This window comes from Alosa pseudoharengus, unplaced genomic scaffold, assembly GCF_046254945.1.
Source record: "Alosa pseudoharengus isolate Yale_2024_CS ecotype anadromous, Long Island Sound unplaced genomic scaffold, YU_APseudo_1.1 YU_APseudo_1.1_scf_3, whole genome shotgun sequence".
In the NCBI taxonomy this organism is placed as follows: Eukaryota; Metazoa; Chordata; class Actinopteri; order Clupeiformes; family Clupeidae; genus Alosa; species Alosa pseudoharengus.
In genome coordinates, this window is record NW_027468718.1 from 41,855,014 (window position 1) to 41,879,262 (window position 24,249).

Here is a 24,249-nt window from a genome sequence, read left to right on the forward strand (position 1 = left end):
TTGATAACACACACATATTTGTCCTTTTTAGATGTTCCTGGTGAACCTCTGAACTGCCGCATCACCAAAATCAACAAAGACTGTATGTTTGTGGCTTGGGACAAGCCAGAATCTGATGGTGGCAGCCCTATTACTGGATACTACATTGAGCGTAAAGAGAGGAACAGCTTGCTTTGGGTTAAGGCTAATGACTCTGTTGTTCGCACAACAGAATATCCATGTGCTGGCCTCATTGAAGGTCTGGAATATAATTTCAGAGTGTCTGCCATCAATCGTGCTGGCCAGGGCAAACCTAGCAAGAAGTCTGACTTTGTTACGGCAAGAACACCTGTTGGTGAGTGGGGGTTTATTTCTTTATTTTTGATGATGTTTGCATATTATAACTTGTTTAAACTCTGGAAACTACCACATTGATTGTTTTATTTGGATTTATAGATGCACCAGGTAAACCAGAGCCTCTTGATGTGACCAAGAACAGCATTACACTGGTCTGGACCAAACCAAAGAATGATGGTGGAAGCAAGCTCATTGGGTATTATGTTGAAGCCATGAGATTGCCTGGAGACACATGGATTCGTTGCAACACAAGCAGCCAGAATGTACCAAGAGAGGAGTACAGGGTTACTGGACTGGATGAGGATGTCAAGTACCAATTCAGGGTTATTGCAAAGACAGCTGTGAATTTGAGCAAACCGTCTGAGATCTCTGATCCCATCCTTGTATCTGCTGAGAATGGTAAAGACAAAAAGATTGTATAGTTTCTTTAGTCATAGTGATTGTGATCTGCTTAATGCTCTTCATCTACAATTATGTTTTTTTCTGATTTCAGTACCTCCAAGAATAGAGCTCCAGATTCAGATGAAAAAGATGCAGCCTATTAAAGCTGGAAGAGATGTCCGTCTTGAGGCTGAAATCTTTGGTAAACCAATGCCAAAGGTTACATGGAGTAAGGATGGACAAGTCTTAAAGGGGGACTTGAATCTGAAGCTGACGCAGAAGCGAAATCTCTATGGTTTGGAGATGGCTTCTGTGACTAAACAACAAACTGCAGTGTACACCATCCTTGCTGAAAATGCAAGTGGTTCCAAGACTGAGGAAATAACACTTACTGTCTTAGGTGAGTAAAAAAAAAGGTCTTCTACTGTATATAACTTTAGGACAATTAAGCAATGTAATACACATCTTTACACATAGTTGTAATTAAATTTGTTTGTTAGGGTGTAATGGTTTTGAGACCCATCTAGTTTACCTGCAACAGCAGAAGTCTAAAATAGCTGTTAGTTACTAGCTAATGGACTACTTGAAATCATTAAGCTCCCTAGCAAAAACTGCAGTGTAAAACAAGTGCCGTTGAAAGCAAAATGTTGCATTCAAGTGCATAACTCTGAACTTTCAGAATCTTACACACAGCCCTTTGTTCTTAATTTTTTATTCAATATTTGAAATTAAATAAATGTTCTATGTTCTTTAGTGTTGTCTTTAGTAGTGTCCAAAAACAAAGTATGAGCCACACCATAGTTCAAAAATCTGAACTGAACCATGTATTTGGAGAATCATTACATCCCGCATATACTGTAATACCAAATTAATCTTTCCCTGATCTTAGACATTCCTGGACCACCAACTTCTGTCAAATTTGATGAGGTGCTGGCAGAAACTATCAAGTTAAGCTGGGAACCACCCACTGCTGATGGCGGTTCACCTATAACTAACTACATTGTTGATAAACGTGAAACTAGCAGGGCTGAATGGGCCCAGGTCTCTGCCAAAATCAGTGGTCAGGTCACTGAATGCACAGTGCAAAGACTGATTGAGGGACGCGAGTATCAGTTCCGTGTCCGTGCTGAAAACAGGTTTGGTGCTGGAGATGCCATCCTCACAGATCCTGCTATTGCCAGGAATCCATTTAGTAAGTCATTCATTTTAGCTACTTTTTTGCTGGCATATATACATGGAAAGAATTTATGAATCTGACTGTGAAACATTCTTACAGCTGCCCCTGGACCGTGCGATCCTCCAGTAATTACCAATATTACAAAAGAGAAGATGACAGTAAGCTGGAAGGAACCATCAGATGATGGAAAGTCTCCCATCACTGGATTCATGCTTGAGAGGAAACAAACTAAAGAAATGAAATGGACAAAACTTAACAGAAAGCCACTCATTGAGCGAACCCTTGAGATTACCGGTCTCTCAGAGGGAGTTGAATATGAGTACAGAGTTATTGCTGTAAACATGGCTGGTCCTGGAAAACCCAGTGAACCATCTGTTGGTGTCTCAGCAGTGGATCCTGTGTGTAAGTAACCATACAGAAATACACACAGGACATTAACATGACATTAACATATCAATACTCGAAAGTATCATTGACTTATTTTTTCTTTCCCACAGTCCCTCCTGGTCCTCCTGTTTCACCAAACGTTTTGGACACAACAAACAGCACAATCAGGCTATCCTGGACAAAGCCAGCAAATGATGGTGGAGCTCCAATCTTAGGCTATCTTGTAGAGTGCAAGAGATTAGACATGAAAGACTGGATAAGATGCAATGTCCCCAAGAATCTCCAGGACACCTATTACGTTGTCACAGGCCTTTTGACTAATTCTCAGTATCAACTGCGTGTGACAGCTGTCAACAAAGTGGGTTTCAGTGAGCCATGTGAAGTCCCAGACAAACCTATTGTCAAAGATATTTTGGGTAAGTGGTTATTGCCATTGCAGTGATATCCACAATAATACACTGTATGAGTGATATTTATTTTACTAATCATCATTGTCTTGGTCTGATTATAGTGGCTCCTGAAGCTACACTTGATGCAGAGCTGAAAGAAACACTGGTTTTGAAGGCTGGTTCTTTAATGAAACTTCATGCAACAATTAAGGGTCGCCCTGCACCCAAGGTGATATGGGCCAAAATGAACACCAACATTAAGGACAGACAAGGAATCATCATAAAGTCAACTGAGTTAGATACCACTGTGATTGTTGAAAAAGTGAACAGATATGATGCGGGCAAATATATTTTGAGTCTTGAAAGCCCCCGTGGAATGAAGATGTACACAATTGTAGTCAAAGTTCTCGGTAAGTCTTGGGATTTTGATATAAAGTTTTATTCTAACAAATGCATTGTTTTGGCAAGCACTGTATGAACTCCCTTTTCTTTCTCAGACACCCCAGGACCACCACTCAATCTTATGGTTAAGGAGACCACAAAAGATTCTGCATCAATTCTTTGGGACATGCCTCTTATTGATGGTGGAAGTCCAGTGACAAGTTATATTATTGAAAAGCGTGATGCTGAGAGAAAGGCCTGGTCCTTGGTTTCAAACGACTGCACGAAAACATCATTGAAAATTGATGGTTTGGAGGCAGGTAGATCTTACAGCTTCAGAGTTAAGGCTGTGAACGAATTAGGCATTGGAGAGCCATGTGAAACTGCAGATGCTGTGAGGGCCACTGGTGAGTTATTGAATGTGACCAATGCATGAACACAACGAGTGAATTGTGTGTCTGTGTACTTAAGAGTGTTAGTAGTTGTTGCGGAAATGTATAAAACAATTGATATTATTCCAGAACAACCTGGACCAGTCATGGACTTCAAGCCCATCTTGGTAACCAAAGAATCATGCACTCTTACCTGGAAGAAGCCTATCAGTGATGGTGGCAGTCGAATTATTGCATATGTCGTTGAGGTTATCAATGGTGATGACAACTGGAAGGAGCTTATGAGGTCAAAGAATATGCAGTACAGTGGCAAAGACCTAATTGAGGGCAAAGAATACAAATACAGAGTTAAGGCTGTGAATGATTCAGGAGATGGTCCTGAGAAGGAGCTCAGTCTGGTGGCAAAGGACACCATTGGTGAGTTTTATGAGTATAATGATTTACCCTCAACTTTGCACAGATGTTGATATAATATATTACAGTATATTCCAAGTTCATGATTTTTAACTCACATGTCTCTGTTATAGTTCCACCAAACTGTGATTTGCGTGATTTGCCCAACCTATGCTACATTGCCAAGGAGGGAAGCAATGTCCGTTTGAAGATCCCTCTCATTGGAAAACCTCCCCCAACAGTCAAATGGGTCAAGGGTGAGGACGAAAATCTCACTGATACCGGCAGAGTGTCTGCTGAATCCACATTAGTGAATACAACTCTGCTGATTCGTGACTGCCAGAGGAGTGACGCCTCCAAATACACCATCACTCTCAGAAATAGTTTTGGAACGAGGGAGTCAACCATTTTTGTCCGAGTAGTCGGCAAACCAGGGCTTCCAGTCGGACCTATTAAATTCAAGGAGGTCACAGCTGATGGTGCAACTTTGAAGTGGGGTCCACCTAAGGATGATGGTGGCTCGCCAATCACAAACTACATCCTCGAGAAGAGAGATTCCATCACCAACATGTGGGTCACAATTGCTTCATGTGTCGAAGAAGCCACATTCAGAGTGACTGGACTCCATGAGGGAACTGAATACATCTTTAGAGTGTGCGCAGAAAACAAGTATGGAGTTGGTGAAGGTCTCAAGTCTGAGTCAGTGTTGGCAAAGCATCCATTCAGTAAGTGATTTTTCGAACTTTTCCATAAGTAGCAATAATCTTTATAGAATGTGAAAATAATTAACTTGGTATGTTTATTTACTAGATGTTCCTGATGCACCACCACCACCTCAAATCATGAGTATGCGTCACAATTGTGCCTACCTGGCTTGGAATGATCCAAGGAAGACTGGAGGCTCTCCAATCACTGGTATGTATGTTTTTCCAATCTTTCAGCAACATTGCAGTTTGACTATGTAATATGAATGACATATGTACATGATTTGTCATATGTTTTTGTATTTGACATCTTGAACCTTTTTATTGTTTTAGGCTACCATGTTGAATTCAAGGAAAGAAACAGCATGTTGTGGAAGAGGGCTAACCAGACCAGTTTGAAAATGAGAGAATTCAAAGTGACAGGTTTCACTGAGGGTCTGGAGTATGAATTCCGTGTCATGGCAATTAATTTAGCTGGTGTTGGTCGACCAAGTGCACCAACTGAGTCCATGGTTGCCTTAGATCCAATTGGTAGGTAACAATATTTTGCACATTTTATATTAAGGAGGTTAATTTAAATTATATCAATGTTCCTAGCACTTTTATTTTATGTTAATTTTGTATTTCAGATGCCCCTGGTAAACCTGATGTCATCAGCATTACAAGGAGCACAGTAACACTTCAGTGGACCGAGCCTGAGTCTGATGGTGGACACAGACTTACTGGATACATTGTTGAGAGACGTGATCTACCGTCCAAAATTTGGGTGAAGGCCAATATTATGAATGTTGTGGATTGCGCATACACTGTTACAGACTTGCAGGAAGGATGCAAGTATGAGTTCAGAATCCGGGCTAAGAACTCTGCTGGAGCACTCAGCCCACCATCTGAGCAAACTGACACTATCGTGTGTTCAGATGAATATGGTAATAACTAATATAAAGTTTCACACAATTCATTGTAAATATATTCTGTGTTTTGTCCCTTTACCTCTGTAACATTGTTACTTCTTATTTAATTAACAGCTGCACCAACCATCATTATTGACTCCACTGTTAAGGAGGGACTTACTGTGAGAGCGGGTGACACAATTGTCATAACTGCTACAAGCATCTTGGGTAAACCTACTCCAACCTCTTTCTGGTCTAAAGGAGGAAAATACTTTAAACCTTCAGATATATGTCAGATTGAGTCTACCAAAACATCATCTACTCTCCACATCAAGTATGCAAGCAGAAGTGACTCAGGAGAGTACACCATATCTGCAAGTAATCCATTTGGCATTAAAGAAGAAAATGTCAAGGTGAAGGTATTGGATGTACCAGGTCCTCCTGGGCCCATTGAGGCCAGTGGAGTTTCCTCTGAAAAAGTCACCTTAACTTGGACACCACCAACAGAAGATGGTGGATCTGCAATTAAGTATTACACTCTAGAAAAGAGGGAAACAAGCCGCCTTCTCTGGACCATTCTTGCCGAACAGGTCACTGACTGCCACTATGTTGCTACAAAACTTGTCCAAGGCAATGAATACATCTTCCGTGTCAAAGCTGTAAATCATTCTGGTGCTGGAGATCCATCACATTCTGGGGCTGTCAAGATTGTTGATAACTTTGGTAAGTTAGCCATAGAACCATAACAATCAGAGCTCTGTTATATCTACATGTCACAGTGTACTAATGTGAATGTTTTTTTCTAGGCCCCCCTGGTCCACCTGCAAAGCCAGAAATTGAAAATGTTAGTGGAACCAATGTAACCATTGCATGGAAGAGGCCTGCTGATGATGGTGGCAGTGACATAACAGGTTACCTTGTGGAGAAGAAAGAAAAGAAAGGTGTGCGTTGGATCAGGGCATCAAAGAAGACTGTATCTGACCTTCACTTTGAGATTAAAAGCCTTGCAGAAGAAGTTGAATATGAATTCCGTGTGACAGCTGAAAATAAGGCAGGCTTTGGAGAGCCAAGTGAACCAACTATACCTGTTATGACGAAGGGTATAGCAGGTCAGTAAAAAGTATTTTTCCTACTTTCTTTTTTACTGAATAAGGTGTCCTGCTTGATGACTTTTTGTGAATGTTCACTATGCATTGAAGTTTATGTATTGTCATATATACCTTTTCTTTTAAAAACAGATGTCCCAGGTCCTCCTGTTAACCCAAGAGTTACTGACACAACAAAAACCACTGCTGAACTGCACTGGGGTAAACCACTAGATGATGGTGGACGTGACATAACTGGATACATAGTTGAACATAGAAAAGAAGGAGAAGAAGAGTGGGTCAAAGCCAAAAAAGAAGGAGTACTGAGGATTGCAGAATTTGTTGTGCCAAACCTGCAAACTGGAGTGAAATATCACTTCAGAGTGAGTGCAGTGAACTGTGTGGGTGTTGGGGAGCCTACACAAATTGAAGATCTTACTGAAGTTGTTGAACGGGAGGAAGTTCCAGATCTAGAGCTTGACGTCGAACTCAGAAGGACACTTGTTGTCAGGGCTGGAGGATCTATCCGCATTTTTGTTCCAATTAAAGGAAGACCAGCTCCTACTGTTAGTTGGACAAAAGATGAAGGACCAGTTAAACAGAGAGCCTGCATTGATGTCACTGAGTCTTACACTCTCCTGGTAATCCCTGACTGCAGTCGACGTGATGCTGGAAGATATGACTTGACCTTGGAAAATGCAGCTGGAAAGAAGACTGCTAATATAAATGTTAGGGTCTTAGACTCACCAGGGCCTCCTATTAATTTGAAACCTAAAGCCATTGACAAGGAGAGCATTACCCTTCAGTGGGAAATGCCTCTTATTGATGGAGGATCCAAGATTACAAATTATGTCATTGAGAAACGAGAGTCTACTCGTAAATCATATGCCACTGTAATCATGAACTGTGAGGAATGCTTTGTAAAAATCCCAGATCTGGCAGAGGGTTCTGAATATTACTTCAGAGTTTCTGCTGAAAATGAATATGGCATTGGTGAAGCTGCTGAGACTGCTGATCCAGTCAGAGCATCTCAGGCACCAACTGCTCCACAAACTGTCACAATCACAAATGTCACAAAGAATTCTGCAAGTTTGACATGGACTAAACCAAAACATGATGGTGGTAGTAGAATTACAGGATATGTTATTGAGGCTCAGAAGAAAGGGGGTGATCAGTGGGCCCATGTGACAACAGTGAAGGCCTTTGATTACACAGTGAAAAATCTAAATGAAAATGAGGAATATGTTTTCCGTGTCATGGCTGTGAATCACTCTGGTCGTAGTCCACCACGTCAAAGTAAGGCTGTTGTCATCAGGGAGCAGACCTCAGGACCAGAGTTTGACCTGCGTGGTATCTGTCAGAAGATGATTATTGCCAAAGCAGGAGATGACATAAAAGTTGAGATACCAGTCTCAGGGCGCCCAAAACCTACAGTTTCATGGCAGAAAGATAGTCAAGCACTAAAGTTCACACAAAGAATAAATGTGGAAAATACTAATGTTTCTACAATCTTGAGCATTAATGAATGTCTAAGAAGTGACACTGGAGCATACACCGTTACAGGAAAGAACATACTTGGCACTGTGTCAGAGACCTTTGGAATCAAGGTACAGGATGTTCCAGGACCTCCAAAAGGACCAATCAAGTTGGACAAAATCTCCCTAACGTATGTTGCATTTTCCTGGGAGACACCTGAAAATGATGGTGGTGTACCAATTAATAATTATATTGTAGAGATCAAAGAAACAAATAGTCAGACTTGGACAGAGTTATCCACGCAAATCATCAGAACGACATTCAAAGCAACCCGTTTAACAACAGGGGTAGAATACCAGTTCCGTGTCAAAGCAAAAAATAGATATGGTGTAGGACCTCCAATCACATCAGAAGCAGTGGTTGCAGCACATCCATTCAAGGTTCCTGGACCACCAGGAACCCCCAAGGTTGTTGCCTTCACCAAAGACACAATGACAATCGGATGGAATGAACCTGTCAATGATGGCGGAAGTGATGTGCTTGGATACCACGTGGAAAGGAAAGAGAGGAGTGGTATTGTGTGGCACAAGATAAGCAAATCTCTAGTTAAAGGAAACTTATTTAAATCCTCTGGACTGGAAGATGGCATTGCATATGAATTCCGAGTGTTAGCTGAAAATTTGGCTGGCATCGGAAAACCAAGCCATGCCTCAGAAGCCATGCTGGCTCTTGACCCAGTGGATCCACCAAGTCAGCCAGTTCCAATCTATGTGTCAAAGAATATTATTACAATTCAGTGGACAAAGCCAGAGTATGATGGTGGATTCAAGATAACTGGATACACTGTGGAAAAGAGAGACCTACCAGCTGGTCGCTGGATGAGGGCCAACTTCACAAATATCATTGAAACATCCTTCACTGTCAGTGGACTTACACAGGATGCCTCTTACGAGTTCCGTGTGGTTGCAAGAAATTCAGCTGGTGCTGTCAGTGAACCCTCTGATCCATCGGATCCAATTGTCTGCAAAGATGATGTTGAGGAACCAAGGATTATGGTTGATGCTATATTCAAGGATGTCGTTCTTGTGAGAGCTGGTGAGAACTTCAAGTTAGAGGCTGATGTTGCAGGTCAACCATTCCCATCCATGAAGTGGACTAAAGATGACAAAGATGTTGAAAGAAGCTCAAAGTTGGACATTAGAATGACTGACCTCACAACAACACTGATAAGCAAAGATTCACTGAGAAAAGATGGTGGTGAATTTGTTCTGACCGCATCGAATGTTGGTGGTTTTGCCAAGCATGTATTCAAGGTTAAAGTTCTGGACAGGCCAGGTCCACCAGGAGGACCCCTTGCTGTTTCAGACATAACAGCTGAAAAATGCAAGATAGCATGGACTCCACCAACAGATGATGGAGGGGCTGATATTGAATATTATGTTGTTGAGAAACGCGAGTCAAGCAGGCTTGCCTGGACACATGTTGCTTCTAAGCTAACTGAAAATGAGTTCCAAGTGACTAAATTATTGAAAGACAATGAATACATTTTCAGGGTCATGGCAGTCAACAAGTATGGACTTGGAGAGCCTCTTGAGTCCGCTCCAACCATTGCAGACAATCCATACGTTGCACCTGATGCACCACAAACTCCTGAAGTATCAGTCATCACTAAGGACTCCATGGTACTTTTCTGGGGTGCCCCAAATAGTGATGGTGGAAGTCCAATAACAAGTTACAATATTGAAAGAAGAGATAAAATTGGTCTGCGTTGGGTTAAATGTAACAAGAGGCGTGTAACTGAGTTACAGTTCAGGGTTACAGCACTTGTCCCAGGACATGAGTATGAGTTCAGAGTCTCTGCTTTGAATGCAGCTGGTGTTAGCCCACCCAGTTCCTCAAGTCCCTTCTATAAAGCTACTGACACTCTGTATGAACCTGGACCCCCGGGAAATCCAAGGGTTTTGGACACAACAAAGTCTTCCATTACTATTGCTTGGAATAAACCTGTATACGATGGTGGTTCTGAAGTAACTGGGTATCTTATAGAAACATGTCCTGCTGGTTTAGCAGAAGAGGAATGGACTATTGTATCTCCCAAAGATGGATTAAAGGCAACATCATTTACAATTATAAACCTAAAAGAGAATGAGGAATATAAGGTGAATATTTCGGCCATGAATAGTGAGGGAATTGGAGAAGCTGCATCTGTTCCTGGCACTCCCAAAGCAGAGGACAGGTTAATTCCACCGGAGGTTGAGCTTGATGCCGAGCTTCGCAAAACTGTCACTCTTAGAGCCTGCTGCACACTCAGACTCTTTGTTCCCATTAAAGGAAGACCTGCACCTCAGGCTACATGGACAAGAGACAATGACGAGCCTCTTGACAGAGCCACTATTGAAAGTACTTCATCTTTCAGCTCTTTAGTGGTTGGAAATGTCAACAGATTTGATAGTGGTAACTACAATTTGACAGTTGAAAACAGTTCAGGGTCAAAAACAGTCACAGTGAAGGTCAAAGTTCTTGATACACCAGGAGCTCCACAAAATCTTAAAATTGCCAAAGTTACCAATGAAACTGTGACACTTGAATGGGAACCACCATTGAATGATGGTGGCACAAAGATCAAGAATTATGTAGTTGAAAAACGTGAAGCAACAAGGAAAGCATATGCCACTGTTAAAGCTAACTGTCACAAGACAACATATACTCTAGAGAATTTGCAAGAGGGATGTAACTACTACTTCAGAGTCTTGGCTGAAAACGAGTATGGAATTGGTCTGCCAATAGAGACTCCTGAATCAATTAAAGTGTCTGAAAAGCCACAACCACCTGGAAAGATCACACTTGTGGATGTAACAAAGAACAGTGTTACACTATCATGGGAGAAACCTGAGCACGATGGAGGAAGCAGAGTGGGGGCCTATGTTGTTGAAATGCAGAGCAAAGGCAATGACAAATGGGGTCAAGCTGCAATTGTTCGTGTTACTGAGGCAGTGATTAAAGGACTTACGCCTGGTGAAGAATATATGTTCCGTGTTTCAGCAAAGAACGAGAAAGGAACAAGTGATCCTCGTGTGATTGGTGTACCAGTTATTGCTAAAGACCTTGTGATTGCTCCCTCACCAAAATTGCAATTCACTACATTCAGTGTTCTTGCTGAGGAAGACTTGACTATTGAGGTGCCATACATTGCTCGTCCAAAGGCAGCTGTCTCCTGGATTAAGGATGGAGTCCCCATGAAGCGAACTAGCAGGGTGAACTTTTCATCTACTGAGACAATGTTGACACTATCAATTACAGAAGCCTGCCGTGAGGATGTTGGCCAATACAGTATCAAACTGACAAACACTGCTGGTGAGACCACAGCAGATATTGGAGTGATTGTTCTTGATAAACCTGGCCCACCATCTGGTCCAGTGAAAATAGAAGATGTAACTTCTGATAGTGTAACTATTTCCTGGAAGCCTCCAGAGTATGATGGTGGTTGCACTATCAACAACTATATGGTTGAGAAGAGAGATACAGCCACAACAAATTGGCAAGTTGTAGCTGCTAATCTCGCAAGGACGAAGGCCAAAGCTGGGAGGTTGAAGACAGGAACAGAATACCAGTTCAGAATAACGGCTGAGAACAGATATGGAAAGAGCCCTGCACTCCTCTCAGGATGTGTTGTTGCTCAGTATCCATTCAAACTTCCAGGACCCCCTGGTACACCATCTGTTCATGAATCAACCAAAGACAGCATGGTTGTTGTTTGGAATGAGCCTGTCAATGATGGAGGCAGCACTATTTTAGGTTATCATCTTGAAAGAAAGGAAAGAAATAGTATTCTCTGGATTAAGCTGAACAAGTCTATTATCAAAGACACAACATTCAAGACAACTGCCCTGGAAGCGGGGCAGGAGTATGAGTATAGAGTTTATGCAGAGAACATTGTTGGCATTGGAAAAGTCAGCAAACTGTCAGAGGGGTACATTGCTAGAGACCCATGTGATCCCCCTGGTCAGCCTGAGGCCATTAAAATTACAAAGGAGTCTATTAAGATTGCTTGGACTAAACCAGAATATGATGGTGGAAGCAAGGTGACTGGCTACGTCGTTGAGAAGAAGGAGTTACCAGAAGGACGCTGGCTGAAAGCTAACTTCACCAATGTCATTGAAACTGAATACGTTGCCACTGGGTTAGTGGAGGACCAGCAATATGAGTTCCGTGTTATTGCAAGAAATGCTGCTGGAGTTTTCAGTCCTCCTTCATATAGCACTGGACCCATCACTGCAAAGGATGAAATTGAGCCACCACGTATCAGCATAGACCCAGAGTACACACAGACACTTGTGATACATGCAGGTGATTCCTTCAAGATTGATGCAGATGTCCATGGTAAACCATCACCTTCAATTCTCTGGATGAAGGGAGAAGCCGAACTTGGAAATACCATATATCGCGAAATAAGAAATACAGAAACTAAAGCATGTATTACTGTTAAAGAGGCTAAGCTTGCTGATGGTGGGCAGTACACTCTCTTATTAAGAAATCCTGGTGGTGAAAAATCAGTTAATGTGAATGTGTCTGTGCTGGACAAACCTGGTCCACCAGAAGGTCCCATTAATGTTACTGGTGTCACGTGTGAGCAGTGCTGCCTCTCTTGGAAAGCACCACTACAGGATGGTGGCAGTGAAATTTCTCATTACATTGTTGAGAGAAGAGAGACAAGCAGACTTATATGGACTATTGTTGACTCTAAGGCTCAAAGCACTTACCTGAAAATTTCAAAACTACTTGAAGGAAATGAATACATTTTCAGAGTGATGTCAGTTAACAAATTTGGTGTTAGTGAACCAATTCATTCAGATGCTGTAGTAATCAAAGATCCTTATTTGACACCTGATGCACCCAAGGGAATTGAAATATCTAATATCAAGAAGGACTCTATGGTAATAACCTGGGAAGCACCAACACATGATGGTGGTAGTCCTATCACAGGGTATGTCATTGAGAAACATGACAAGGAAGGAGTTAGATGGACTCGTTGCAACCGGTCAAGAGTCACAGACTTAACATTCAAAGTCAAAGGACTCCTTGAAAGACACAGTTATGAATTTAGAGTTGCTGCTGAAAATGCTGTTGGTGTTGGTGGGCCAAGCACTCCTTCTGTGTTTTTCAAGGCCGTGGACCCCATCTTCAAGCCCGGTCCTCCAAGTAATCCTAAAGTTACCGATATGACCAAGACCTCAGTCAATCTTGCATGGGGCAAGCCTATCTATGATGGAGGTTGTGAAATTCAGGGTTACATTGTTGAAGCCTGTGAAGCTACAGAAGAACCAGAGAAAACTGAAGAAGTGACTGAAGAGAAAACAGAGGAGAAATCAGAGGAGAAATCTGAAGAGAAACCAGTAGTATGGACTATGTGCACTCCACCAAATGGTGTCAAACACACCCGATTTACTGTTGAAAATCTAAAAGTAAAACAAGCATACAAGTTTAGAGTTTGTGCTATTAATAAGGTAGGAGTTGGTGAAAATGCAGATGTAGCTGGAGCAATAGTGCCAGAAGACAAGACAGAAGAACCAGATCTTGACATCGATCCAGAGTACCGAAAGATCATGAACATCAAAGCTGGGACATCTCTCAGACTGTTCATCCCGATCAAAGGAAGGCCTTCACCAACTGTTAAATGGGAGAAAGATGAGCTTCCACTGAAAGAAACAGCTCAGGTGGAGGTAACAAGCACTTACACTTCTCTTGTCATTGACAAAGTCAACAGAAATGATAGTGGAAAGTACAGCGTGACTGCTGAAAACTCTACTGGCACAAATTCAGCTATTATTATTGTAAGAGTACTCGATACACCCAGTGCCCCAGTCAGTTTGAAGGTCAAAGAAATTACATCGGATTCTATAACTCTCTCATGGGAACCCCCACTTTTGGATGGTGGAGCAAAAATTAAGAACTACGTCATTGAGAAGCGGGAAAGCACAAGAAAAACATATTCCGCTGTTGCAACAAACTGCCACAAGGTGGTATGGAAAATTGAACCTCTCCAAGAAGGATGCTGTTACTACTTCAGAGTTATGGCTGAAAATGAACACGGCATTGGTTTGCCTGTAGAAACTGTTGATCCGCTGAAGATTTCAGAAGTTCCTCAAACTCCTGGTAAACTGAATGTTGTTGATGTGACAAAGACAACTGTCTCTCTTGCATGGGAGAGACCAGTTCATGATGGTGGCAGCAGAATTGTTCAGTACCTAGTTGAAATGCAAGTTAAAGGCAATGATAAGTGGTCTGGTTGTGCAAATGTCAAGACCTTGGAGGCTACTGTCAAAAATCTCAACCCAGGAGAGGAATATCTCTTTAGGGTTATGGCCATCAATGAAAAGGGAAAGAGTGACCCAAGAACCCTTGCTGTTCCTGTTCAAGCAAAGGACCTTGTATTTGAACCAGATATATCACCTGTATTTAACAGCTACAGCGTTCGGGTTGGCAAAGATCTCTCTGTTGACGTTCCCATTTCTGGACGTCCTAAACCAACAGTATCTTGGAAAAAGGATGGGGAGGGTATGAAAGTAACTTCAAGAGTAAACATCATCAACACAGTGAACAGCACAACACTAAGCATCAAAGAAGCAGCTAGAGAGGATGGTGGCATGTACAGCATTCATGTTTCTAACTCCGCTGGCCAAAAAGACACAGCTATTGAAATCATCACTTTGGATAAACCTGGTCCACCAACAGGCCCTGTTAGGTTTGATGAAGTAACTACACAAAGTGTCACCATTTCATGGGATCCACCAAAGTTCACAGGAGGCTGCTCTGTTTCAAACTACATTGTACAAAAGAGAGACACAACCACCACCACATGGGAAAATGTTGCAGCATCAGTTGCAAGAACATCCCTTAAAGTACCAAGACTAAAAACTGGAGCTGAGTATCAGTTTAGAATTATTGCTCAGAATCGCTATGGCAAGAGCTATGCATTGGAATCAAAACCAGTGGTAGCTCAGTATCCTTACAGAGAGCCAGGTCCCCCAGGTACTCCATTTGTTTCACATCTGTCAAAGGATCATATGATTGTAGAATGGAATGAACCTGTTTCAGATGGAGGCAGCGCTGTTATTGGTTATCATCTTGAGCGTAAAGAGAGAAATAGTATTCTCTGGACCAAAGTCAACAAGACACTAATTCAAGACACTAAGTTTAAAACAGCTCCACTGGAAGAAAGCATTGAATATGAGTTCAGAGTATATGCTGAAAACATTGTGGGCATTGGAAGATGCAGCAAACTCTCTGAGGGATATGTGGCACGTGATCAGTGTGACCCACCTGGCATCCCAGAGCCAATCCATATTAGCAAGAATTCCATGACAATCCAATGGACTAAGCCTGAGTATGATGGAGGAAGTGTCATAACTGGTTATATTGTTGAGAAGCGTGACCTTCCAGATGGACGCTGGATGAAGATTAACTTCACAAATGTCATTGAAACCAACTTTGTTATCACTGGTCTAACTGAGGGTGAGAAATATGACTTCAGAGTAATAGCAAAGAATGCAGTTGGTACATTCAGCAAGCCATCCTACAACAGTGGACCTATCACTGCCCTAGATGAGGTTGAACCACCCAAGTTCTCAATTGACCCACAGTTCACTAAAGCTATTGTGGTTGATGCTGGAGAAACATTTAAACTTGATGCTGATGTGTATGGAAAGCCACCACCTACAATTGAGTGGTTCAGGGGAGAGAAACACATGGAAAACACTATAAGATGTGATATTAAGAACACTGAAAGTAGAGCAATGATTATTGTGAAAGATGCTGTCAGACAGGACAGTGGAGAGTACATTCTACAGCTGACAAATGTGGCTGGCTCTCAGACTGTTCCATTCCAAGTGAGGGTGCTAGACAAACCAGGACCCTGTGAAGGACCTCTTCATATCACTGGTGTTGCATCTGACAGATGTACTCTATCATGGAAGGCACCACTTCATGATGGTGGGAACCCAATAACTCATTACGTAATTGAGAGACGAGAAACAAGCCGTCTTGCTTGGACAATTGTTTCCAGTGATTGTACTACCACTGTATACAAAATAACCAAGCTTCTTGAGGGCAATGAGTACATCTTCCGTGTCATGGCACTCAACTCTTATGGTGCTGGTGAGCCACTTGATTCAGCATCTGTAATCATGAAAGATCCATTTGTACCCCCTGGTTCACCTCAAATTGTCGATGTAACTAACATTGCAAGGGATGCTATGACTGTTTGCTGGACTGCTCCAGATAGTGATGGTGGAAGTGAAATTACCACCTACATCATTGAGAAGAAAGACCGGGCAGGAATCAAATGGACAAAGTGTAACAGACGAAAGGTAACAGACTTGTGCTTCAGAGTTACAGGTCTCTCAGAGGATCATGAGTATGAGTTCAGATTGGCAGCAGAAAATGCAGCTGGAGTTGGGGAGCCAAGTTTACCAACCTCATACTACAAGGCTTGTGATCCAAAGTATAAGCCTGGCCCACCAACACATGCACACGTTATTGACACAACAAGCAGCTCTGTTACTGTTGCATGGGGAAAGCCTCTCACTGATGGTGGAACTGCAATTCAGGGCTATATTGTTGAGATGTGTAAAGCTGAGGCTGAAGAGGAGGAATGGACAATGTGCACACCACCAACTGGATTAAGAGTCAACAAGTTTGAAATCACCAAGCTTGCTGACCAAGAATATAAGATTAGAGTTTGTGCAATTAACAAACTGGGTGTTGGTGAAGCAGCTGAAGTTCCTGGAACTGTCAAACCAGAGGAAAGAGTTGAAGCTCCTGAAATCCTGCTTGATTCTGAACTGAGGAAAGGAGTCATTGTTCGTGCTGGTGGATCTGTGAGAATTAATGTACCATTTAAGGGAAGGCCAGCTCCAGAGATTAAGTGGACAAAAGATGAAGCAGAGCTGAGTGAGCGGGCAGTGATTGAGAAAGGTCAGCATCACACCCAACTTTCAATTGATTCTTGTGACAGAAGAGACTCTGGAAAATACATTCTGTCACTTAAAAATAGTAGTGGCACTGTATCTGAATTTGTGACAGTAAAGGTTCTGGACACACCAAGTGCTCCTCTGAACCTTAAAGTCACAGAGATTAAGAAGGACTCTGTTGTACTGGTCTGGGAGTCTCCACTTATTGATGGTGGTGCCAGGATCAAGCATTATGTTGTTGAGAAGCGTGAATCTACGCGCAAAGCATATGCTGGTGTCACAGCAAAATGCACCAAAACAACCTTCAAAGTTGAAAATCTTGCAGAGGGTGCCATGTATTACTTCAGAGTTATGGCTGAAAATGAATATGGTATTGGTTTGTCTGTTGAGACAAAGACTGCTTCAAAGGCTTCTGAAGTTCCACTGCCAGTTGGAAAGGTCTTCCTGACTGATGTTACCAAAGTTAGTGCCTCTCTGGCATGGGAGAAACCAGAGCATGACGGTGGTAGCAGAATTGTTGGATACATCATTGAAATGCAACCAAAGGGAACAGATAAATGGGGTGTAGCAACATCAGTTAAGACCTGTGAAGGAACCGTCCAAGGGCTAACAACAGGTCAGGAGTATCTGTTCAGAATTTTGGCATACAATGAGAAGGGGAAGAGTGAACCAACGCCATTGGCTTCACCAGTGATTGCCAGTGACATGACTATTGAGCCAAGCCTTAAGGTACAGTTCAGTACATACAGTGTGAAATCTGGTGATGACTTCCAGCTGGAAATCCCAGTATTTGGGCGCCCTAAACCGAAAGTTACTTGGAAAAAGGATGGACTAAGTGTAAAAATATCTAGCAAAATGAGTATTTCTAATACACCAACATCAACTATCTTAAAGATCACTGAGGCCAGTAAAGAAGAGTTTGGAACATATGCAGCCACAGCCACCAATACAGCAGGCACTGCAACAAAGGAGATTGGACTCATAATTCTTGATAAGCCTGGACCTCCAACAGGACCAGTGAAAGTATCTGATGTGACTAATACCTCTGTCACCATCTCATGGGAGCCCCCTGAGTATACAGGTGGCTGTCAGATCAAAAATTACATTATTGAAAAGCGAGACACAACGACAACCACCTGGCAAGTTGTTTCAAACAATATGGCAAGAACCACTATGAAGGTAACCAAGCTGAAGAAGGGTTCTGAGTATCAGTTCAGGATTTGTGCTGAAAACAGATATGGAAAAGGTGCTCCTTTGGACTCCAAAGCAATTGTGTCACAGTACCCTTACAAAGTCCCTGGTCCACCTGGTACTCCCTATGTCAAATCTGCCACGAAAGATCAAATGGTCATTGAATGGAATGAGCCAGTGAATGATGGTGGAAGTTCAGTCATTGGTTACCATCTTGAGAATAAAGAAAGAAGCAGCATCATGTGGAATAAACTAAACAAGACACTCATTAAAGATACTCTATTCAAGATTATAAATCTAGAGGAGGGTGCCGGTTATGAGTATAGAGTGTTTGCAGAAAATATTGTGGGTATTGGTAGATCAAGCAAAGTGTCAGAGAGCTTTGTTGCTCGTGACCCATGTGATCCACCTGGTACCCCTGAAGCCATTGCCATCTCAAAGAACCAAATTACTATTCAGTGGACAAAGCCAGAATATGATGGTGGCAGCAAAGTTACTGGATATATTGTAGAAAAGAGAGATTTACCAGAAGGTCACTGGATGAGAGTTAACTTTACCAATATCATTGAGACTGAATTTACAATCACAGGCTTAACACAGGACAATCAGTATGAATTCAGAGTAATTGCAAGGAATTCAGCTGGTATTTATAGTGGACCATCTGACAGCACTGGTGCAGTCACAGCTACAGATGAAATTGAGCCTCCAAGTGTCTCAATGGATCCAAAATATAAGGATGTCATTGTTGTCAGTGCTGGAGAAAGTTTGGTCATGGATGCAGATATTCATGGCAAACCAACTCCTACTGTTGCATGGCTAAAGGAAGGAAAGGAAATCGAAAGAGCACTCAGAATTGAAAGGAAAACTACACAGAAATCTGCATCCATTACAATCAAGGACTGCACAAAATTAGACAGTGGGCACTATGATCTCAGTCTGACCAACAGTGGTGGAACAAAAGTAATACCAATTACTGTGAAGATTCTTGATAAGCCTGGTGCACCCACTGGGCCACTGCGTATTACAGGAGTAATGCAGGACTCATGCAAACTGTTCTGGGCAGAGCCTGCTCTTGATGGTGGAGCAAAGATATCTCATTACATTGTTGAAAAGAGAGAAACCAGCAGACTGTCATGGAGCATGGTTGAACCAAATGTTGAAGGTGCCAGTTTCCATGTGACTAAACTTCTGCCAGGTGATGAATATATCTTCAGAGTTATGGCTGTCAACAAATATGGTGTTGGTGAACCTCTTGTGTCTGATCCAGTTGTTGCACGCAATCCTTACATGCTACCAAGTGCACCCTCTGCGCCTGAGGCAAGTGAAATTATGAAGGACTCAATGTTGCTAATCTGGACTAAGCCAGAATCAGATGGAGGAGCAGAAATTAGCGGCTATCATCTTGAGAAACGTGACAAAGATGGAGTGAGATGGACTAAATGCAACAGACAGAAGCTGACAGATGAATTCTTCAGAGTGAAAGGCCTTCAAGAAGGTCACTTCTATGAGTTCCGCGTTTCTGCTGAAAATGAAGCTGGTGTGGGAGACGTTAGTGATTTGTCAATGTTCTACAGAGCTATTAATGCGACTACACCACCCAGTCCACCACAGCATCCCAAAGTTGTAGATTATACAAAATCAACAGTGTCACTCTCCTGGGCTAAACCTGCTACTGATGGTGGTGCATACATGAAAGGCTACATCGTTGAGATGAAAGAGGTCGCTGCTGAAGAGTGGACCACATGCACACCTCCAGCAGGTATTCAGAGAACACGCTTAATGGTGGAAAATCTCAAGGAAAATGGGGAATATGACTTCCGTGTTTGTGCCTTTAACTCTGAGGGAGTTGGAGAGCCTGCTGATTTCCATGGCCCAGTCGTTGCAGTTGAAAAAGTTGAGGCACCAGAGATGGAACTAGATGCTGACCTCAGAAAGGTTGTGTCTGTCCGTGCTGGTGGTTCACTGCGCTTATTCGTAACTATTAGAGGTCGACCTGAGCCTTCTGTGAAATGGGAAAAGGCAGAGGCAGAGTTAACCGAACGTGCACAGATTGAAGTCACAAGTTCTTATACAATGCTTGTTATTGACAATGTCAACAGATTTGACAGTGGGAAATATGTTCTGAACCTTGAAAATACTTCTGGCACTAAATCTGCCTTTGTTAATGTGAGAATTTTAGACACACCAAGTGCTCCTCAGAAATTTGAAGTGAAGGATGTCAAGAGAGACTCAGTCACTCTCTACTGGGAGCCTCCTCTGACAGATGGTGGATCCAAAATAAGTACCTATATTATAGAAAAGCGAGAATCCGTAAGGAAAGCCTACACAACCGTCACAAGCAACTGTACCCACACGTCATTCAAGATCGATGAACTCCCAGAGGGTGGTATTTTCTACTTCAGGGTTTGCGCTCTGAATGAGTATGGTATGGGTGTGATGGCAGAAACTAAAAATCCAGTGAAGGTTGCTCAAGTGCCCATGGCTCCAGGAAAAGTCACCCTTGTTGATGTCACCAAAACCAGTGCAACTCTCACATGGGAAAAGCCTGCCCATGATGGAGGTAGCAAAATTATGTTCTACAATGTGGAAATGTTGCCCAAGGGAACTGACAAATGGGGAGTGGCCACTACAGTCAAGGTCTTGGAAGCAACAGTACCAAACCTGGCACCAAATGAAACATATTCATTTAGAGTTATTGCTCTGAATGAAAAGGGCAAGAGCGAGCCAAAAGAACTTGGTGTTCCAGTTGTTGCTAAAGAGATTGAGATTGAACCCTCTGTCCACATGCTCTTCAGTACTTATAGTGTAAAGGCTGGAGATGATCTCACAGTTGAGATTCCAATCAGAGGCAGACCTAAACCTGTCGTGTCATGGAAGAAAGACAATCTTCCTCTCAAACAAACAACCTCCACCACAATTCTGAACACAAAAACTTCAACTAAGATTGTCATCAAAGAAGCTACCATTGAGCATGTAGGAAAGTATGACCTCACTCTTGCAAATACCGCAGCCACTAAGTCATTTGGGGTTATCATTGTTGTTCTGGATAAACCAGGAGCACCCACTGCTGTGAAATGTGATGCTGTCACGAATGATAGCATTACTTTGTCATGGAGCCCACCAGAATATGATGGTGGATGTTCTATCAGTAATTATATTGTTGAGAAGAGAGACACCAACACACAAGTTTGGCAGATAGTTTCCACTAATGTGGCTAGACAATCTATCAAAGCTACTCGCTTAACTCAGGGCTCTGAGTACCAGTTTAGAATCTATGCAGTCAATCGTTATGGAAAGAGTCCTGGCAAAGATTCTCCAGCAATCACTGCACAATACGTGTGCAAGCAACCTGGACCTCCCTCTACACCTCAAGTTTCATTTGCTACTAAGGCTTACATGACTGTCACCTGGAATGAGCCAGTCAATGATGGAGGCAGCACTGTACTTGGATATCATTTGGAGCGTAAAGAACGCAGCAGCATTTTGTGGACAAAAATGAACAGAAGCCTGATCAAAGACACAGAATACAAAGTCACCGGCATCGAGGAAGGCATGTTGTATGAATATCGTGTCTATGCTGAAAATATTGCTGGAATCGGAAAGGTGAGCAAAGTCTGTGAGCCTGTAGCTGCAAGAGATCCATGTGATCCTCCTGGTCAGCCCACAGTTACTAGCATCACAAGAACATCTGTTTCTCTTTCCTGGACAAAGCCTGAGTATGACGGTGGAGCTAAAGTTACTGGATACATCATTGAACGTAAAGATCTTCCTGACGGCCGCTGGATGAGATGCAATTTCACCAATGTGCCAGAAACATACTTTGATGTTACTGGGCTCACAACAGATCAACAGTATGACTTCCGCGTTACTGCAAAGACTGCTGCTGGTACCTTCAGTGAGCCATCCTATAACACAGGCCCCATCACAGTCAAGGATGATGTTGAGCCACCACGCATAATGATGGATGTAAAGTTCAGAGATGTCGTGGTTGTAAAAGCAGGAGAGACTCTGAAAATTAATGCTGATATCGTTGGCCGACCCCTTCCAGTGGCATCATGGACAAAAGATGGTCACGATATTGAGCCCAGGGCCAAAATTCAAATCCTTTCTACCGACACCACCACATCCATAACAGTTAAGGACTGTGTAAGAACTGATTCCGGTCAGTATTTACTCACACTGCAAAATATTGGTGGAACTGTAACAATGCCTGTGAACTGCTCAATCATTGACAAACCAGGCCCTTCAGCTGGTCCACTGGCAATCACTGGCATCACTGCAGAGCAATGCACATTGGCATGGGGACCTCCTCAAGAAAAGGGTGGTGCAGATATCATGCATTATGTAGTGGAGCGACGAGAAACAAGCCGACTTGCATGGACTCTTGTGCATGGAGAGGTTACAAATACTTATTACAAGGTCACAAAACTTCTTCAGGACAATGAGTATATCTTTAGAGTTAGGGCTGTAAACAAATATGGAGTTGGTGAATCACTTGAATCTGAAGCTATCAAATGCTGTGATCCTTTCACAATTGCAAGTGCACCATCAAGTGTTGAAATCACAGAAATAACAGGGGATGAGATGAAGATCACTTGGGAAAAACCTGTAAGTGATGGAGGCAGTGAAATAACTGGATATGTAATTGAAAGGCGTGAGAAATCCGGCATGCGATGGGTCCGCTATAACAGAGAACTTATCAAGGATGTGACAGCAGTTGTGCGAAAACTGCGTAAAGGTTGTGAGTATGAATTCCGTGTTTATGCTGAAAATGCAGCTGGTGCTGGTCCTCATAGTGACCCATCTGCACCAGCTAGAGCAGAAGATGAAGCAGACATACCAGAACCACCAACAAAACCAAAGATTGTTGATTATACCAAGACCTCTATCTCAATTGCATGGCACAAGCCAGCAGATGATGGTGGAGCCCCAGTCCTTGGATATAGTGTGCAATATAAGAAGACAGAGGATGAGGAATGGACAGAAGCTATTGAATTGACAAAGAATACAGAGTTTACTATCTCGGGTCTTACAACTGATGTAGAATATGAGTTTTCTGTCAAAGCAATTAACAAAGTTGGTGACAGTGACCCCTCTCCAACCTCTGAACCTCAAGTAGCCAAAGAGAGAGTGGATGAGCCTGTATTTGATGTTGACATAGATATGCGCAAGACACTACTTGTCACACATGGCCATTCATTCACACTCACTGCACCATTTAAGGGAAGACCCACACCATCAGCTACTTGGGCCAAGGAGGAGGTAGACCTCAAGGTCAGAGCAAGTGTGGAGACCACTTCCTTTAGCAGTTCCCTCACTGTTGAGCATGCAACAAGAAATGACTCTGGACAGTATGTCATTACCATAGATAATGGAATTGGAACTGCTTCATTGCCTATGGTTGTCAAAGTCCTTGACTCTCCTGGACCACCACGTAACATCAAGGCAAAGGGTGTAACAAGGGATTCTGCTACAATTACATGGGAAGCTCCAGAAAATGATGGAGGTGACCCCGTGAAGGCATACCATGTTGAGAAACGTGAAGCAAGCAAAAAGGCATGGGTCACTGTAACAAGTAGTTGCCATGAGATGTCCTACAGAGTTGAAGACTTGCAAGAGGGTGCAATTTATTACTTCAGAGTCATTGGAGAGAATGAATATGGCGTGGGTGTTCCTGGAGAGAAGAGAGATGGAACTAAGATCACTGAAAAACCAAGTGCACCAGCGAAGTTGGGTGTGACTGGTGTGACAAAGGACAGCATCTCCCTGGGCTGGTCAAGACCAGAACACGATGGTGGTAGCAGGGTTACAGGCTACCTTATTGAAGCAGTTGAAAAAGGACAAACTAAATGGGTGAAGTGTGCAACAGTGAAGACAAACTCACACACTATTAAAGGCTTGAGAGAAAATGGTGAATACCTCTTCAGAGTTATGGCAGAGAATCATGCTGGACTCAGTGAACCTAAAGAAATGATCATTCCTGTCATCGTGAAAGATCAGCTTGGTAAGTGTTCTTATTATAGTTCTCATTTGTAATGTTGACCAACAGAACAATTCAATTTGTACAGTATTTCCTGTTTTTGAGTCTAAACATATAA

The 24,249-nt window shown here is 42.6% G+C and overlaps 1 protein-coding gene across 20 annotated transcripts in view; it reads left to right on the forward strand.

Moving 5' to 3' along the window:
• LOC143100796 (titin-like) overlaps window positions 1–24,249 on the forward strand; it is a 145,345-nt gene that overhangs the window by 95,554 nt on the left and 25,542 nt on the right. For all 20 annotated transcript variants that reach the window (XM_076264288.1, XM_076264298.1, XM_076264291.1 and 17 more), the window contains 16 exons: window positions 32–334; window positions 436–735; window positions 830–1,117; window positions 1,607–1,909; window positions 1,994–2,296; window positions 2,392–2,697; window positions 2,793–3,080; window positions 3,168–3,458; window positions 3,573–3,860; window positions 3,971–4,561; window positions 4,647–4,751; window positions 4,874–5,071; window positions 5,170–5,466; window positions 5,566–6,153; window positions 6,237–6,539; window positions 6,669–24,155. In XM_076264288.1, coding sequence (XP_076120403.1) covers window positions 32–334; window positions 436–735; window positions 830–1,117; window positions 1,607–1,909; window positions 1,994–2,296; window positions 2,392–2,697; window positions 2,793–3,080; window positions 3,168–3,458; window positions 3,573–3,860; window positions 3,971–4,561; window positions 4,647–4,751; window positions 4,874–5,071; window positions 5,170–5,466; window positions 5,566–6,153; window positions 6,237–6,539; window positions 6,669–24,155 — 22,239 coding nt within the window. The remainder of the gene's footprint in view (window positions 1–31; window positions 335–435; window positions 736–829; window positions 1,118–1,606; window positions 1,910–1,993; window positions 2,297–2,391; window positions 2,698–2,792; window positions 3,081–3,167; window positions 3,459–3,572; window positions 3,861–3,970; window positions 4,562–4,646; window positions 4,752–4,873; window positions 5,072–5,169; window positions 5,467–5,565; window positions 6,154–6,236; window positions 6,540–6,668; window positions 24,156–24,249) is intronic.